Genomic DNA, 17,061 nt, shown 5'->3' on the forward strand with positions numbered 1-17,061 from the left:
CCGGATGTTTTCATCCGTGGACGGGGAGAAGCAGCTGTGGCCGTGCGGGGACCAGGAGCGACGTGTGGAGCCAGTAAAGTAGAACCAGTGTGAGTAGCCCGGGCATATGGGGGGCCATTTCCAGCCTCGGATAACCCCTTTAATGCCACCAGATGTAAGGCAGCTATCCAATAAGTCAGTGTTCAACCCTTTAAATAGGCCTTGAGACATGACAGTTTGATACTGGTGGACTGTTTTGGGATAAAAAGCCATGTAAATAATCCCTAATACTGTTCTGGAATTATTACTACAGCTCTTAGTTTCCAAAAAACATTTCTACTACAGAAGACAGGACGTCACATATTTCTCCTCATAAACCTTGACAGCGAAAAGTAGACGGACATTACAACTACGCCTATTACAACGCCCGTCTACACGGCTGAAGAGGCGGCTACGTCAGAGCACCATGTGAGTCATGTGATCCCCGCCCTCCTCACTGCGGCATATTCCCTTCCCCCAAGATTTCCCAGGGATAACACGTCACGTGACGGACAGCGCCTGTTCGACGCGGCCATGTTATTTGTGGGCAACACAATCAAAATAATGGCGGCTTAGAGGAACGTGAAATAAAACCTTCTTCGTATGTCCGTGCTCTTCTGTCACTAACTAGGTTCCGAATACGTCCTGAGGAGACCGGCATTCCCTGGGCGCTCCTGGCGGTGACGTGCACGTGACGTCACGGGGCTGAGGTCCGGGCTGAAGGAGGAGGAAGGAGCAGCTGACGCTGAGCTCTCGTTTACAAGGTACGGAGATCATGGAATGAATGAAGGAAAGGGGGAGAAAAGGGCGAATATTAGGGCAGCTGTAAACTGAGTAATGTGGGGGGTGATACAGAGAGGCTGTTGTATCCGTGTGTGGAGGGGCAGTATTGTATGGTTATGTGTACAGAGGGTGTCACACCTTCCTGCTGTGAGCCTGGCATGTATCCTACACTGACAGATAAGACAATGGTTACATAGTGTGTGTGTGTGTATATATATATATATATATATATATATATATATATATATATATATATATATTATATTGTGCATTGGCAGTGCAGCTGTAGTATATGTTATTGCATGTTTGTGTTGCACACACACACACACACACACACACACACACACACACACACACACACACACACACACACACCTGGCTTGTATGGATGTGAGAACTTACATCATTTTGAGCCCCCATGATACGATTAGTGTGCCCTCTTAGAAAATTTGTGATGGCTTCTCTAGTAGAGACCTCTTGTGGACCAAGCAATGTATCAAATGGTTGTCTATTAATTTGAACAGACAACAGCTTCAGTTGAAAATAAATCTTATGTTAGTGAGAGAGCCTCTTTAAAGGGAACCTCTTAGCGACAAAAGCCATCCCAAACCACCAGAGGTACCTTCAAGTAGCCGGCTGTCAGTCACAGGAAGGGGGCGCGGTTACCTTGACTTGAAGCAAAGAGGCCGCTGCCTCCTTGACTTCAAGCCTGACTGGAAAATAGCGCGGACGGAGGATAAAATATTGTTTTTCATACTTCTGCCTCATCAGAATGCAGTAAGAACATCATCATTCGAAACTCACTGCCGGCTACTTGAATGTACTGCTGGTGGTTTGAGATAGCTTTTGCCGCTGACAAGTTCCCTTTAATATCACCTACTGAGAGACGAAGTGCAGTGTAAGGCCTCCTGCACCCGAACGTGTGTGTCTGCAATACACGGGCGCCGTTCTGTGGCCATTCCGCATTACGGATGCGGATCCATTCACTTCAATGTGTCCGCAAATACGGAGATGCGGAACGGAACCCTACGGGAGCACTACGGAGCAGCACGACCAAGGGGGGCACACGTTCGTGTGCAGGACGCCTAATGAATAGGAAGTAGCACTCGCTTGGAGTGCTGCCTCCTCTTCAAACAGCTGATCAGTGGAGGTGCTGGGTGTCGGACCCCCGCCGATCAGATACCGATGACCTATTCTGATGACAGGTCATCAGTATTAACGGCTGGACAACCCCTCAAACACTAACAGCTGTCTATAGAAGAGATCTGAGCAATTGGCTTGTTGCAGAAGGTGATGGGGGAGGGGCTGTAGAGGGGTTGTCTGGGTATTTCAGGACTCGTGCACACAAACGTATTTTCAGTCTGCATATGATCTGCATTTTTTGTGGCTCAGATGCGGACCCATTCTTTTCAGTGGGGTTGCAAAAAATGCGCGCAGCACACCCTGTGCTTTCTGCATCTGCAAGTCCGTTCCGCTGCCCTGCAAAAATAAAAAAAAATAAATAAATAAAATTTTATAATATATATATATATCTATCTCTATATATATCATATCTTATTTTTGTCCTTTTTGTGGACAAGAATAGGTATTTTTACCATAGGGCTAGACATTCCAATCCGCAAAATGCTGAGTGCACACGTCCGGTATCCATGTTTTGTGGATCTGGAATTTACAGCTGTGTGCATGAGTCCTAATAGTGATAACCTATCCTCAGCATAGCTCATCATTACCAGATTGTCAGTGATCCGACTCCCAGATGTTTAAAGTGACTGTAATGCTCCATGAGCTCCACAGCCTCTTTTTAGGCCGGTAACGTCAAGTTCATTGGTCATATGGCTTATGGAGCAGGTCACTCCGGACCGGAACGTTTTTTGGCCGGAGAAAATACCACCGCATGCTGCGCTTTTTGCTCCGGTCAAAAATCCTGAACACTTGCCGCAAGGCCGGATCCGGAATTAATGCCCATTGAAAGGCATTAATCCGGATCAGGCCTTAAGCTAAACGTCGTTTCGGCGCATTACCGGATCCGACGTTTAGCTTTTTCTGAATGGTTTTACTGGCTGCCAGGACGCTAAAGTCCTGTTTGCCATGGTAAAGTGTAGTGGGGAGCGGGGGAGCAGTATACTTACCGTCCGTGCGGCTCCCGGGGCGCTCCAGAATGACGTCACTCTGAAGCGCCCCGGGAGCCGCACGGACGGTAAGTATACTGCTCCCCCGCTCCCCACTACTACTATGGCAACCAGGACTTTAATAGCGTCCTGGCTGCCATAGTAACACTGAACGCATTTTGAAGACGGATCCGTCTTCAAATGCTTTCAGTTCACTTGCGGTGTTACGGATCCGGCGGGCACCTCCGGCAAATGGAGTACACGACGGATCCGGACAACGCAAGTGTGAAAGAGGCCTAACAATATTGAGTGATACTTGGGTTTTTTATTTTTTGGCACACCTGTCATACATGGAACTAAGCCTCTCAATGAATAGACAGCTCCGGGGGAACATAAGGCATCTGTCAAGTAGTCACAGACATTGTAGCCTTAGTAATCCATTATCGATGTGCCGCATAGCAGAGGTAGAGTAGCAGAGTTGCGGTTATGAGCACTGCTAGTCAGGAATATATCACTGACGTTCTGTATGATGTGTCCATTGCAGAGTATTGGGTTGCACTTCTGTAGCTTGGCTAGGTGGAGGAGACTGATGAATAATTTGTAAGGCAGATGGTGACACCAGCTATAGGACACAGTTCTACGGCTATTGTTCCATTTTCAGGCTTGTAAATCATTGCAGAAAGTTCGCTTTGAGCTGAACATCAACTGACTCTTCTGCACTCAGGTCAAAGTGTACGTATACTGCGGACATTTCTTCATGGTTTTAGTACATGCTAGAATCCCCATGTGATACTATATAATAGGAAGAAGGATGATCACAAGTCTCGTTCCAGGTAAAATAATACAAGGCGTCTATGTGCAGTGTATTCATTCACATAAAGAGGGCTTCTCCATTTCATTGCTCATGTGCTGTCTACAGTTATTGATTTCTTGATAAGATGGCAAACAGGAAAACGTCTTGAAGACTGGGTGTCAGACCAGGGCTATACACAGTTTTTGTAATATGTCCCTGATATTTCTGTGCGGTTTACATGCCTGGGGCTTGGAACCTTAATACGCTGATCTTTCCCCTTGGTGTATTCTAGCCAGTTTACCTGAACTAAAAGGGTTCCCAGAGAAAATAAAAATAATGGGGCAGATAAATTGAGCTCTGTTTATAGCAATCTAAAAAAATCTGCATGGACTGCGCATACCCCTTCATACATTTTTGACTGTCCTAAAGTCAAAAGATAAGATCCACACCTGCTGTGAGTTGATTTTCCCCCAAATGTTGCACTTTTTTTCTGGCTTTAGTATTAAAAGGGTTAACCCTCAAATGGCACTTATTATCTATCCATAGGATAGGTGATAACAGTCTGAATGCTAGGGGTGCAATTGATGGGATACATAGATATCCCAAATCTCTTAGTGTGCTGTTTGATTGACAGGTCCAGGTTCCTGCATAGCCATCTTGCAGCCCTGTCAATCAAGGAGATGCAGAGGAAGCGGGAGGATCAAGGGTACACAGAATGGCTTGGGCCCGCCCTCAGTGCACTTAACGTTTCCTTTGCATATAAATTAAAAGTACTTTTTCTCCAGAATGAAGCAACAGATCACAAAGTGAAAGGTATCATTACATTCAGATGAGCCAGCCCTGCGCTGCATTGTGTCTGTTGTAACAGTGCATTTCCTGGTGACAGACTCCCTTTAGTAAATGTTGGCCAGTGTGATTGTTGTCTTGAACCTCTGGGGTGCATGAACTCCCATTACTGGATAGTGCAGGATCTATGTGACCACAGTAGCCAATTATGGGCAGTCTTGTCAAAATGGTAGCACAAGTGTGCCAATAAGAAGTGTTTCTGGTGACCAGCAACATGGGAATGGTGACAGAGATACATGTATTATTCAATTTTATTTGAGTGTTAGGCCTCATGCACACGACCGTTGTTTGGGTCCGCATCCGAGCCGCCATTTTGGCGGCTCGGATACAGACCCATTCACTTCAATGGGGGGGCGGGCAAAAGATGCGGACAGCTAAAAAATATAACATGTCCTATTCTTGTCCGCGCTTTGCGGACAAGAATAGGCATTATTTTGGCGGCGCCCGTTCCCGCAAATTGCGGAAGGCAACACGGACGGCTTCCGTTTTTTGCAGATCCGCGGTTTGCGGACCTCAAAAAACTGCACGGTCGTGTGCATGAGGCCTTAAGAGCATTTTCTCAGGGGTTCAGAAACCTCCTTTAATGAACATTTTATGTTCTTGTGGTTGCTGCTGAAATCTTTTAGCAAACACCACATCACAATGATGACTGCTACCAAAATGACAAGGTTCTAAGGAAGTGGTATTTCTATAATGTTCTTATTGTTTCCTGAGTCAACGGCATCTATCAGGTACTGTCTGTTCTTTTGAGGAAGTCACGAGTTTAGTAAATTACACCTATTCTTTGAGAACTGGTCCACCTCTCTCATAACTGGTTTCATAGTCTTTCAGCATTAATACTAGATAATCTTTATGTAATGACCCTTATAAGGTCAGAATTAAAGGGTTTTTCCAGTTATATTAAGTTATCCACAGTGTAGGAGATAACTATCAGATCATGGGGGTCCTACTGCTGGGACCCCCACCTAAAATGAGAACTGGAGTTCCCCAAAATAAACGGAGAGGCCGGTCAGGGATGCATTCAGCTGCTCTCGGCTGTCTTCAGAACTCCCATAGAAAGAATGGTGAGGATTAGCGTATGCCTGACTTTCTGCTCTGTTCATTTTTGGGGGCTTCATGTGGTATGACGCCCCCGTTTTTGTGATCACTGGGGGTCCCAGCGGTAGGACTACCATGGATCTAATAGTTGTCCAGTCTCCTGTGGAGAGGTGATTACTTAATATAACCAGAATGCCCCCCCTAACTGTATGTATCTGCATATTATCTGTGATTTATAAAAAAATAAAAAATACAGTGCAATATAGTTTGAGGTTTTCTATAACAACCAGCATGAAGTATTGTTATAAAGCAATCTTCTTTCAATTTCTTGAACTTATTGACTGGAAAACTGGTTCAGGCAAAACTGCCTTAAAGGGACAACCCCCATCAAACTTTTTTTATTACAGAGTAGCAGCCTATATATAAATATTCTGAGTAATGTTTTAATTTAAAAAAATGATGGATTGTTTTCTGGGTACTCAATGTATTCTCTGCACTGGCTCTTTAACTTCATATTTTGTTTGGACTTTTACTCAATTAAGGTCCCTTTACACGGGACAATTCAGAAGGCAATTGTTGGGAAGGAAGCGTTTCTTCCCAGCAGTTATCTGCTCATCAGCGAAGAAGACTTTTACATGCAGCGATCTCCTCCACAGTATGGGAAGGAGTGATTGCTAATACCACATGCCTCATCCCCGTACAGAATCATTGTCTGCCGACAGTGCTGTTTAGACAGCATGAGCTGCTGCTGGCGAAAGCCGGTTTAGGTCCCGGGACGCAGCAATTATGGGTAATCGGCAGCACCTTTAGGCCCCTTTCACACGAGCGAGAATTCCACGCGGGTGCAATGCGTGATGCGAACGCATTGCGCCCGCATGGAATCTGGACCCATTTATTTAAATGGGTCTGTGTACATGAGCGGTGGTTTTCATGCATCACTTTTGCGTTGCGTGAAGATCGCAGCATGTTCTATATTCTGCGATTTTTCACTCAACTCTGGCCCCATAGAAGTGAATGGGGCTGCGTAAAAATCACATCCGCAAGCAAGTGCGGATGCGATGCGATTTTCATGGATGGTTGCTAAGAGATTTGTAAACATTCAGTTTTTTTTTATCATGCGCGTGCAAAACGCTGTAAATCGCATTGCACCTGCGCAATAAAAACTGAACGCGATCGCAAACAAAACGAAATGGCTTTGTTTGGGAAATCGCTCAGTTTTCACTGAATGCATCCGCAGCGCATCAGGACATAAGCCGGACACGCTTGTCTGCAAGGGGCCTTACTCCGCCAGATGATTGCTAGCGATCATGGCTTTGAATTAGGGTTGTCACGATCTAAAAATTTTGATTCGATATGATAAAGTATTGCGATACTCGATAGCACGTGAAAAAAATAGAACACCAAAAAAGCCACGTGCATTCTGCATTTTATGGCACGTCCGGCCCATAATCGAACAGTCCTATCCTAATTTTTTGGGGGGTTCAAGGTGACCAAAAAATCGCGAATCGCACAGTTTTTTTAACATTTATTTTTTGTTACGACGTTCATTGCATAGAAGATATTTATTTATATTTTAATAGTTGGGACTTTTCGGACGTGGCGATATGTAATATGTTTATATATTTTATATGTAAAATTGTGAAAGGGGGTGATTTATACTTTATTTTTTACTTTTTATTTTTTATTTAATAACTATTTCCCCCCTTAGGGGCTAGAACCTAGGATCTTTTAATCTTTTGTCCTGTTCATCCTAATAGAGCTGTATTAGGGTGAATAGGACTTCACACTCTCCCTGCTGCCCTGTGCACACAGCAGCAGGGAGCTTGTCTTGGCAGCCAGGGCTTCAGTAGCGTTCTGGCTGCCATGGTAACCGATCGGAGCCCAGCGATTACACTGCTGTGGCTCCGATCGGAACTGCCACTGCCACCAATGAGGAGGAGGGGACCCTATGGCCACTGCCACCAATGATTTAATTCTTGGGGGGGGGGGGGCGCACTTCACCACCAATGAGGATAACTAAACCATTAATACAAATACAGGAGGCGGGTGTCGGCGGCAGAATCACATAGCCGGAACCCGCCTCCTGTATTTGTATTAAAAACAGTGCGCCCTCTCCCCCAGTATTAAAAACATAGGTGGCGCAGTCCGCCCCCAACCCCCCAGTAGTAAATCATTGGTGGCACAGTGCGCCCCCCCCACCAGAATTAAATCATTGGTGGCAGTGGCCATAGGGTCCCCTCCTCCTTATTGGTGGCAGTGGCAGTTCCGATCGGAACCCCAGCAGTGTAATTGCGGGGCTCCGATCGGTTACCATGGCAGCCAGGATGCTACTGAAGCCCTGGCTGCCATGGTAAGCTCCCTGCTGCTGTGTGTACTATGCACAGGGCAGCAGGGAGAGTGTGAAGACCTCTATGACAGGAAGCTGCGATCAGTGGCAGTTAACCCCCTCAGGTGCTGCCACAGCCCCTCGCTTCTTCTTCCTTTCTCACTTGTCATTGATGGCAGCAGCGGCACAGGGGAAAGGGAGAGACTTGTTCTCCACTGTGCTGCTGAGGAGAACATGGAGCGCTTTGAGAGCAGCGCGCGCCATGTTCTCTGATACTAGGCTGCGCAGTAGGGCAGCCTAGTATCGGTAAAAGGCAAATCCTGGTATTCAATTAATGCCGGTACAAAGGTATCGATAATTCAATACCCGGTGCAACCCTACTATGAATGCTTGTTGGCGATGGCTATGAATACAATTATCTGACGGATTCTCTGCCCGAGTAAAGGGGCACACACAGTACGCTGATCAGTGCAATTCTTTTCTGTGGACATCTTTTATCTAGGCCTTTCAAGCAAAGAATAGTGCTATCATACTGTTAAACCAATTCTACACCTACTGTTATAATGAGGATTACCTTGCAGATACCATCTTCCCCTTGCAGCATCAGTAAACCGATAATGGATTATAATTTACACCGCCAGATCGATAGCGAGCATGGCCATGAACGCTTGTTAGCAATTATCTGGGTGATCCTCGGCCCGAGTAAACCCACAGTCTAAAGTCAACCGTTTTTGGTTGCCATTGATTATGCGAGCATGTGTCAGAAAAGCTTATTTTTCGTTTCTCAGGTGATCAGCCTTACCTTTACACTTGCCAGTTATTGGGAACGAGTGGTTATGCGAAAGTTTGTTCCTGATAATTGGCCAGTATAAAAGGGACCTAATATACCATATGAAGGCATCACAGGTGGCACATTAAGTGCCCATGGCTCTATGATTTTAAACCATTGGGACTTGAGTCCAGCTGTGTTAGGGCTGTTTCACATGAGCAAGTCTATTGCGGGAATCACGCTCCAGGTGGGAGCGCGATCCTCTGCTCTGGACTTGCAGGAGCACACAGCATTATCATGATTTATAATGCCATGTGTCTCTGCTTGTCCTTACTTGACTGTTTTAGGTCACTAAGATTCTTTTAGAAGTAAGGTCAAGCATAGGCATACAGCATTATAAATCATGATAATACCTTGCGCCCCTGCAAGTCTAGAACAGAGGATCACGCTCACACAGTGTGATTTCCACAATGGACTTGCTCTTGTGAAACAGCCCTTCGATAAGGATGAATGATCTAGTTACCCAGAAAGATGTGCTGCCGCGAATAATTATATTTGCTCCTGCATAAAAGGTTTGATCATTGGGGTGTTTAGATGGCTAGGTGATTGTCCAAGCACACGTTCTTAGGGCTCATGCACAGATACGTAATTGCTCAGTGCCTGTATTGCGGACTGTAAACAGACGCATTGACTTAAATGGATCCGCATCCACCAGCTATCTTTTTGCGGTGTGGAGGCACAGATTGGAAATCCACGGAAGCACTGCAGAGTGCTTCCGTGAGCTTCTGAACCGTGCCTCTGCACTGCAAAAAGATAGAACATGTTCTATCTTTGACCGTATGTTGCGGTTCGCGGACTCATTCAACTCAACGGTGCCCGCGCATTACGGACCGCTATTTTCAGTCCGCAGCATGGGCACTGAGCAGTTATGCTTGTGTGCATGAGCCCTTGGAAACATTTGTTCTCTGTTTATCGGCCCATGCGAAGGGTCTTAAGACATTCCAGTGGTAAAAGCTATTACACTGTCTAGGATTATTCAAACATTAATAAAGCAATTAATCTGATAATGTCTCGCAGATCAGCTGCTTGCCTTGTGATGTTTCCGTCTGCCCAGGAGCAAGGACTTGCTCTGCTATGTCCATTTTCGGTAGTCACATTGTTCTCAACTGATCCTTAAAGCGATCTGCAGTATAAACATTCCTATTGTATTCAGAACAGCTTGTCCCATATAGTATTTGTACAGCTGTCATTGAAAGAGGTGTATACTTTTAACCATTAGCACTGTGCTTGTTACCTCATCACAAGGGAGGTACAATCTCTAATATGCTGTCATAGGCAGAATTCTAAATTAGAGGAGAGTATCCCCTGCATTGATAGACAAATCATATTCCACTACACAGACTATAGTCCGTGCCTCTCTAGTCATAAGTAAATTATGGACTTCCAAATGGCTTATGGTCCTGGTTATAAAGGAGGGGACCAGAACAATAGAATCCAACGCCATAAGGCCTTATTCACACGTCCGTTTTTTCTTTCCTGATCTGTTCCGTTTTTTCTGGAACAGATCTGGACCCATTCATTTTCAATGGGTCCTGGAAAAAAACGGACAGCACAATGTGTGCTGTCCGTTTCCGTTGTTCCGTTCCGCATGTCCGTTTAAATATAAAACATGTCCTATTCTTTTCCTGAAAAATCGGATCCTGGTACAATACAAAGTCAATGGATCCGCAAAAAACGGAAGACATTCGGATGTCATTACGTATGTCATCCGTTTTATACGGAATCCGTTCCTGGAAATTACATTTTAATATATTTTTTTTTTTTTTAAAGAAATCCAAACAACTTTATTTGCTTATTGAAATTTATACATGTTTCCGTTTTTTGCGGATCCGCAAAAAACAGATGACATACGGATGACATACGGAAACATTTTCAGGAACAACGGATCCGCAAAAAACGGACTGAAAATCGGATTATAGAAAAATACTGACGTGTGAATGTAGCCTAAGGCAGACATTAACCCTATATAAATCGTACAAACAGCATACATTGATAGTTTCCATTTAAAAACAGGCGGGCATTTTAACAAGACAGAATTAGAATGATGGTGGTCAACATTTCCATTTTCACTGATGTGTGCTGTCCACGGTGTGTGCATTTTCCACGGACAGCACACGCACCAATTGATTTGAATGTGTCTGTTCACACATCAGTATTTAAAAAAAAAAAATTTCCACGTCCGTGAAAAAAAAAATCTGAGACATACACTGCTTAGGTCCGTGATGTGGTTCAAACATGCCCATTATAGTCTATGGGTCTGTGTTACGTCCGTTTTTCACTGACCACTAATAGGAGATGCTCTGGAAATTAAATTTCAGCTGAGCAGTTTCCATGGAATACAGATGGCATGCAGAGGGCAAAAACGAATACACAGATGCTTCACGGACATCCTCATGAATGTAACATTGACAGATTATTTTTTTGTTTTCGCGGATGTGCAACTGACACAGAAATGAGAATGAGGCCTTATAGTGTACAATGATTGTGTAATTCTTTGTTTTACAAAAAGCTGAGATTCGTTATGCTCCTATGGGGCCCTGTAAAACAGCAGGCACTCCTAGATCTTTAAAACCTGGCATGTGCCATACATGTACTGGGCATGTCAAGAGGGGGTTAAAAAACTGCATATCAGACAACACCTTTAGGAAATTGTGTGTTAACCAGGTCGTGATTAAAGCTCCTGCTCCAGCCTCGGCCCACGAGGAGAAGATAGAAGCAGTTTATTACACTTCCTGCCTTTTCCAGTGCTTGATCACGTGATTGCTGGGTTTTTCATGCCCAGGGTCTTAGCAGACCCTGAACAGCTCTGCCTGTGTCGAATGCCCCCTGGGGGTTCTTTTGGATCCAGAGATCTTTTATTGACCTCTTGGGAAGTGTATCATGTGCCAGAAATGAATGTAAAAATATAATAAATACAAATTTTAAAAAAGCAAACGCCAATGCCAATTGAAAGTGTCTGGTTATAAAGCATTTTCTGGCTTGGTTGTTAAGAGTTAAAAATGGTTAGCATGAATCTGCTTTTATTTCATTTAGTGCTGGCTGCTCACACTTATGATTAGGGATCATGGTTACCGTATATTATCTAAAGAGAGTCTCAGGTAGTCTTGAGACACCTCTAATCAGAGATTCATTGACCTCCTTGCTTTTCACTACAGCTGTGCTTTTATAGATTGGATCACAGTAAGGGCTCCTGCACTAGGCCATAGCAGTTTTTGTGGTCCGCAAATTACGGATCTTCAAAACACAGATACCTACAGTGTGCCTTCTGCATTTTGCGGAACGGAGCATCCGGTCCTCTATAGAACTGTCCTATCCTTGTCCGTAAAACGGAAAAGAATAGGACGTGTTCTATTTTTTTTTGCAAGGCCGTAGAACGGACGTACAGACGTGGACAGCACACGGTGTGCTGTCCAAATCTTTTGCGGCCCCACTGAAGTGAATGGGTCTGCATCCAACCTGCAAAAAATGCAGGTCGGATGCGTACCAAAAATATGTTCGTGTGCATGAGCCCTAAGTCAACCTGAAAATCAGGGCATGGAGAGCAGAGTTTCATCACAGAAATTTCCATTTGCCTTTTAAAGCTTGGCATTATTTACTCACTGAATGTTTTACTGTACGAGGTTTATTACAGATTGGAAATCAGTATGATACAAAAAGTAAGTTAGGCTACTTTCACACTGGCGTTTCTGGGTCCGCTTGTGAGATCCGTTTCAGGGCTCTCACAAGCGGCCCAAAACGGATCAATTCAGCCCCAATGCATTCTGAATGGATAAGGATCCGATCAGAATGCATCAGTTCAGTCTCCATTCTGCTCTGGAGGCGGACACCAAAACGCTGCTTGGAGTGTTTTGGTGTCTGCCTGACGATGCAGAGCCAAACGGATCCGTCCTGATTTACAATATAAGTCAATGGGTACGGATCCGTTTTCACTGGCACAATATGGTGCAATTGAAAATGGATCCGTCCCCCATTGACTTTTAATGTAAGTCAGGACGGATCCTTTTTGACTTAGACTTTTTTTTTTTAAGAATAATGCAAACGGATCCGTTCTGAACGAATACAAGCGTTTGCATTATTGGTGCGGATCCGTCTGTGCAGATACAAGACGGATCCGCACCGAACGCATGTGTAAAAATTAGCCTTACTTGCCAGTGCACAGTGCAGATTTACCTGGATACATATTTATAGAGGGAGAGATCTGGATCTGTAATATTGGTTTACATTTCTACCGTCTTCCACGTACATTTCTTAAACCATTTATTTTGAGTAATAAAGCCTCGGTGTGGCTTGAGGTGGGTTTCATGTTCAGTTGGGGTCCTACATGGAGAGAATGTGATGGTTCATTCAGTGCTAGCAGTGTAATATTTCATAACTCATGTGACCAGATGTTTGTGTATGTCAGCGGGGCTTCATTTACACTATAAAGAGGCTTCTCTTCTTGGATCACAGTTGTCCATTCTTTAGAAGGACAGAATTTATAGGGTCTTCAGATATCCAGTGAGTTTTGTTTGATGCTTCCTTTCTTCAGAACCTGGGTCTCACAGTGGGTCGCAGTACAGCGTCTTGTAGATTTCTTGGCTGCCAGTGTAATAATTGGAAGAGCTGGCTCCTCCTGAACGAGACACATTGCGGATTAGTTGTAGAAATATTTTCATCTCTTCCATATATCTGAAGGGAGCTTGAAGAAATCAGTTTTCTTGCCACAGGAGCAAGCCCATTCAGATATATGGAACTGGTTACCATTAAATCAGAGTTGATCATCTGGCTATTATATGTATTGCTAGTTATAAATTTCTGACCTTTCCTATTTCTCTGTTTAGTTTTATTAGGATAATCGTCAAGCAAATCCACCAAAATGGGGGAACTCTTCCGCAGCGAAGAGATGACATTGGCGCAGCTCTTTCTCCAGTCTGAAGCCGCTTACTGCTGTGTCAGTGAACTGGGAGAGCTGGGAAAAGTACAGTTTCGTGATGTAAGTTTACAAAATGCTCGGTTTCTGCCTGTGATTTACTGGGATTTGTTATGTTAGGTTCTGAATTGTACGATGACACGTTGTGTGACAAAAAAAAATACCAGGTATTTTACAAGTGACCATTACCTGATCAACAGATAAGTGGCTCTGATGAAAAAGTTAAAGAAGCACTCCCGCAATATTTCCCCCCATATATAGTGATAACGCACCAGCAGTATTCTTGCAGTGTAATCCGTTGCATTAGTGCATATTTACATTCTGGCAGCTGTGATTCCAGTTGGAGTGCCAGTCTGGAGCTTGCTCTCCTGTGTAGCTGACTTCTGTGAACTAAAGTATTGAGGCTAGGACTACACGGCGACACTGGCCGTGGCCAGGATCGCAGAGTTGTGGGGATCCCAATAGCAATGAATGGGATCGGCACGCCATTCACAAGAAATCCAACATTCATTTCTTTGGGATCACTGCAACTCTGTGATCCTGGCTGCCGTGTAGTCCCAGCCTAAATCGGCATCTATCAAATTCCTTCTGGTACGTCCCAGACACCTCCCCTTCCCACTAGGTCCACCCTTCTCATTCCTTTGTATGTCCCTCCATCTGACAGTGCTGTGTGCTAGGGGTCATGCACACGAACAAGTTTTTTGTCTGCATCCAATCCACAGATTTTGCAAAAAGAGGCGGACAGCACACCGCGTGCTGTCCGCATCCTTATCTTAAAAAAAATAAATAGAACATGTCCTATAGGATAGGACAGTTCTATAGAGGGCCTGGCGTTTCACTCTGCAAAACGCGGAGCGCACATGGTGGTTATCCGCGTTTTGCTGCTACAGACGCCTGCGTGAGCCGTAAGATATAGCTTCACTCTGCTCTCTCCTGCAGGGTTGCCAACCAGAATCTTTTTTTACTGGACAAGTTATCAAACAATCACAGACAGACAACACTTTTAAGGATAAATTGGAAAGCCATAATGAGTAATAAAGAAAATAAGGAATACACGTCTATAGCTCAATATATTGATAAGAACGGATTACCAGCATTAACTGGAAACTGTGAAATAATAATAATTACCATAAAAATAACCTGCTCAAGTACTTACCAGCCATTAATTACTGTAACACCGTAAAAAAGTTGCCTATTTTTACAAACTGTCCAGGAATTTCTGGAAGGTTGGCAACCCTGCTCTCCTGCCTCCTGCTCGTAAGCGCTGACAAGGCGAAACCCATCAATCACAAACAGGTGTCAATGGAAGCAGGCTAAACCTGATCTACCACTTCCATGGTGATTCACCATGGTAAAAGATCATGTGACGTACCATGTGATGACCGGAGTGACATCATCAAAGGTCCTGTTACAGTAATTAATGCTCACCACAGGTCCTAGTCAACAAAGGAGAAAGAAGCAGATGCCGGACTACGCGATCAAGTGGACTAAGGTGAGTTAAATTATTATTTATTTATTTTTTAACCCCTCCAGCGCTAGTTTACTTTGCATTCTGTATTCAGAATGCTATTATTTTCCCTTATAACCATGTTATAAGGGAAAATAATAATGATCGGGTCTCCATCCCGATCGTCTCCTAGCAACCGTGCGTGAAAAATCGCACCGCATCCGCACTTGCTTGCGGATGCTTGCGATTTTCACGCAACCCCATTCACTTATATGAGGCCTGCGTTGCGTGAAAAACGCAGAATATAGAGCATGCTGCGATTTTCACCGCTCATGTAAACGGCCCCACAGAAATGAATGGGTCGGTATTCAGTGCGGGTGCAATGCGTTCAACTCACGCATCGCATCCGCACGGAATACTCGCCCGTGTGAAAGGGGCCTTACAGTTCTGGAATGTATTGGATAACACTGACAGCATTATGCCAGTGTCATCTAATACATTCCAGAACTGTAAGGGTTACATAGCATCATAAATCAATACAATTCTATGCGACCCCCATCGGTGCTGGAAGTTCAGATAGGTAATGGTAGGCGGCGTGGAAAGTTTTTTTATTTTTTATTCCCCAAAGAAAGAGTTAAAGGGGTTCTCTGGGCTTTGAATATTGATGACCTATCTTCAGGATAGGTCATCAATATCAGATCGGCGGGGGTCTGATACCCGGCACCCCCACTAATCTGCTGTATGAGGAGACTGCATGCGTAATGTGCAAGTGCCACCTCCCAAGTCTCTTCATGAACGCTGCTGCTTTGCCATAGACATAGCAGCAGCGAGCATGATAGGTCATAAATATTAAAAGCCCAGAGAACTGCTTTAATAAAAGTTGATCAATAAATTATATGTATACCCTAGGATGCTACTATTGAAAAGTAGAACTCAATCCAGTGTGAACAAAGGTTTATCTGCCCAAAACAGAATAAAATCAAAAGTATGCAATCAATTCATATTTCTACACTGGAGAATCTAATCCAAATTAGCGGAGAAGGCCCTTCACTTGAGCCATTTAATCCTGAGCCCTGAGTAAGATGCTGGTTTGGATCTATTTATTGGGACCAATAAACCCTAAATTTTGAACTATGTAAATAGTTTTTATCAGTAATGAAAGTTCAAGTTTTTAAGTTCAGCTGTAAGAGGACCAAATGGAATGAGAAGGAGGAGAGAGATGCGGGACAAAGCACAAACAAAGTAATGCCTTATTCACACAGTCAGTGTTCAGTCAGTGATTTCCATCAGTGATTTTTGAGCCAAAACCAGGTGTGGCTCTAAACACAGAACAGGTGCAGATCCTTCCATTATACCTTGTGTCTGTGGAGGCTCCAATCCTGGTTTTGGCTCACAATCACTGACCGAAACACTGACGTGTGAATGAGGTATTTTTTTTTTATATCATAATTACATTTGTGGTCATGGCTACGGCCAGGAGATATCCGAAGAACCCTAGGGAGAGAAACAACAGGAACAACCTAACCCAGCTAGGCGTGTCTTAGCTAACCTGACTAAATGGCTTGTTGTGTGCCCTAAGCCATGATCGTGGGTAGGCCTATAAGTGGGCATACCCAGTGGCAATGAGAAGATAAGGGTGGGGCACCTGAGAACCCACGCCTGTGAGTGAGGCTGTGGCTCGTATATGAAGAGCCTCCGCCCCTCCCACAAATGCAGGCTGACTAATCAGCCTTACCAACTTGTGGTCATGACTACGGCTAAGAGATATCCAAAGAACCCTAGGGAGAGAAACATGAATTCAACTGCATGACCTGAAAAGACGAAGGGAAACGTGACAGAAAATGGAGATAATAACGGACATTAACTAAAATGAAACCTAAATAACATAAGCTGGCAAGCAGGTAAAGATGTGAGTCATTCAAAACCAAAAGCATAGCTGCACAGGTGGACAGACAACCATTGGT

At 44.3% G+C, this 17,061-nt stretch overlaps 1 protein-coding gene across 6 annotated transcripts in view; it reads left to right on the forward strand.

The window, feature by feature from the left end:
- The first annotated feature begins 529 nt into the window (after positions 1-529).
- Positions 530-17,061, forward strand: part of ATP6V0A1 (ATPase H+ transporting V0 subunit a1) — a 107,096-nt gene continuing 90,564 nt past the window's right edge. For all 6 annotated transcript variants that reach the window (XM_040437975.1, XM_040437973.1, XM_040437976.1 and 3 more), the window contains exons 1-2: positions 530-782; positions 13,562-13,713. In XM_040437975.1, the coding sequence (XP_040293909.1) occupies positions 13,597-13,713 (117 nt within the window). In that variant the 5' untranslated portion in view covers positions 530-782; positions 13,562-13,596. The remainder of the gene's footprint in view (positions 783-13,561; positions 13,714-17,061) is intronic.

Source organism: Bufo bufo, chromosome 6 (genome assembly GCF_905171765.1).
Source record: "Bufo bufo chromosome 6, aBufBuf1.1, whole genome shotgun sequence".
Lineage (NCBI taxonomy): Eukaryota > Metazoa > Chordata > Amphibia > Anura > Bufonidae > Bufo > Bufo bufo.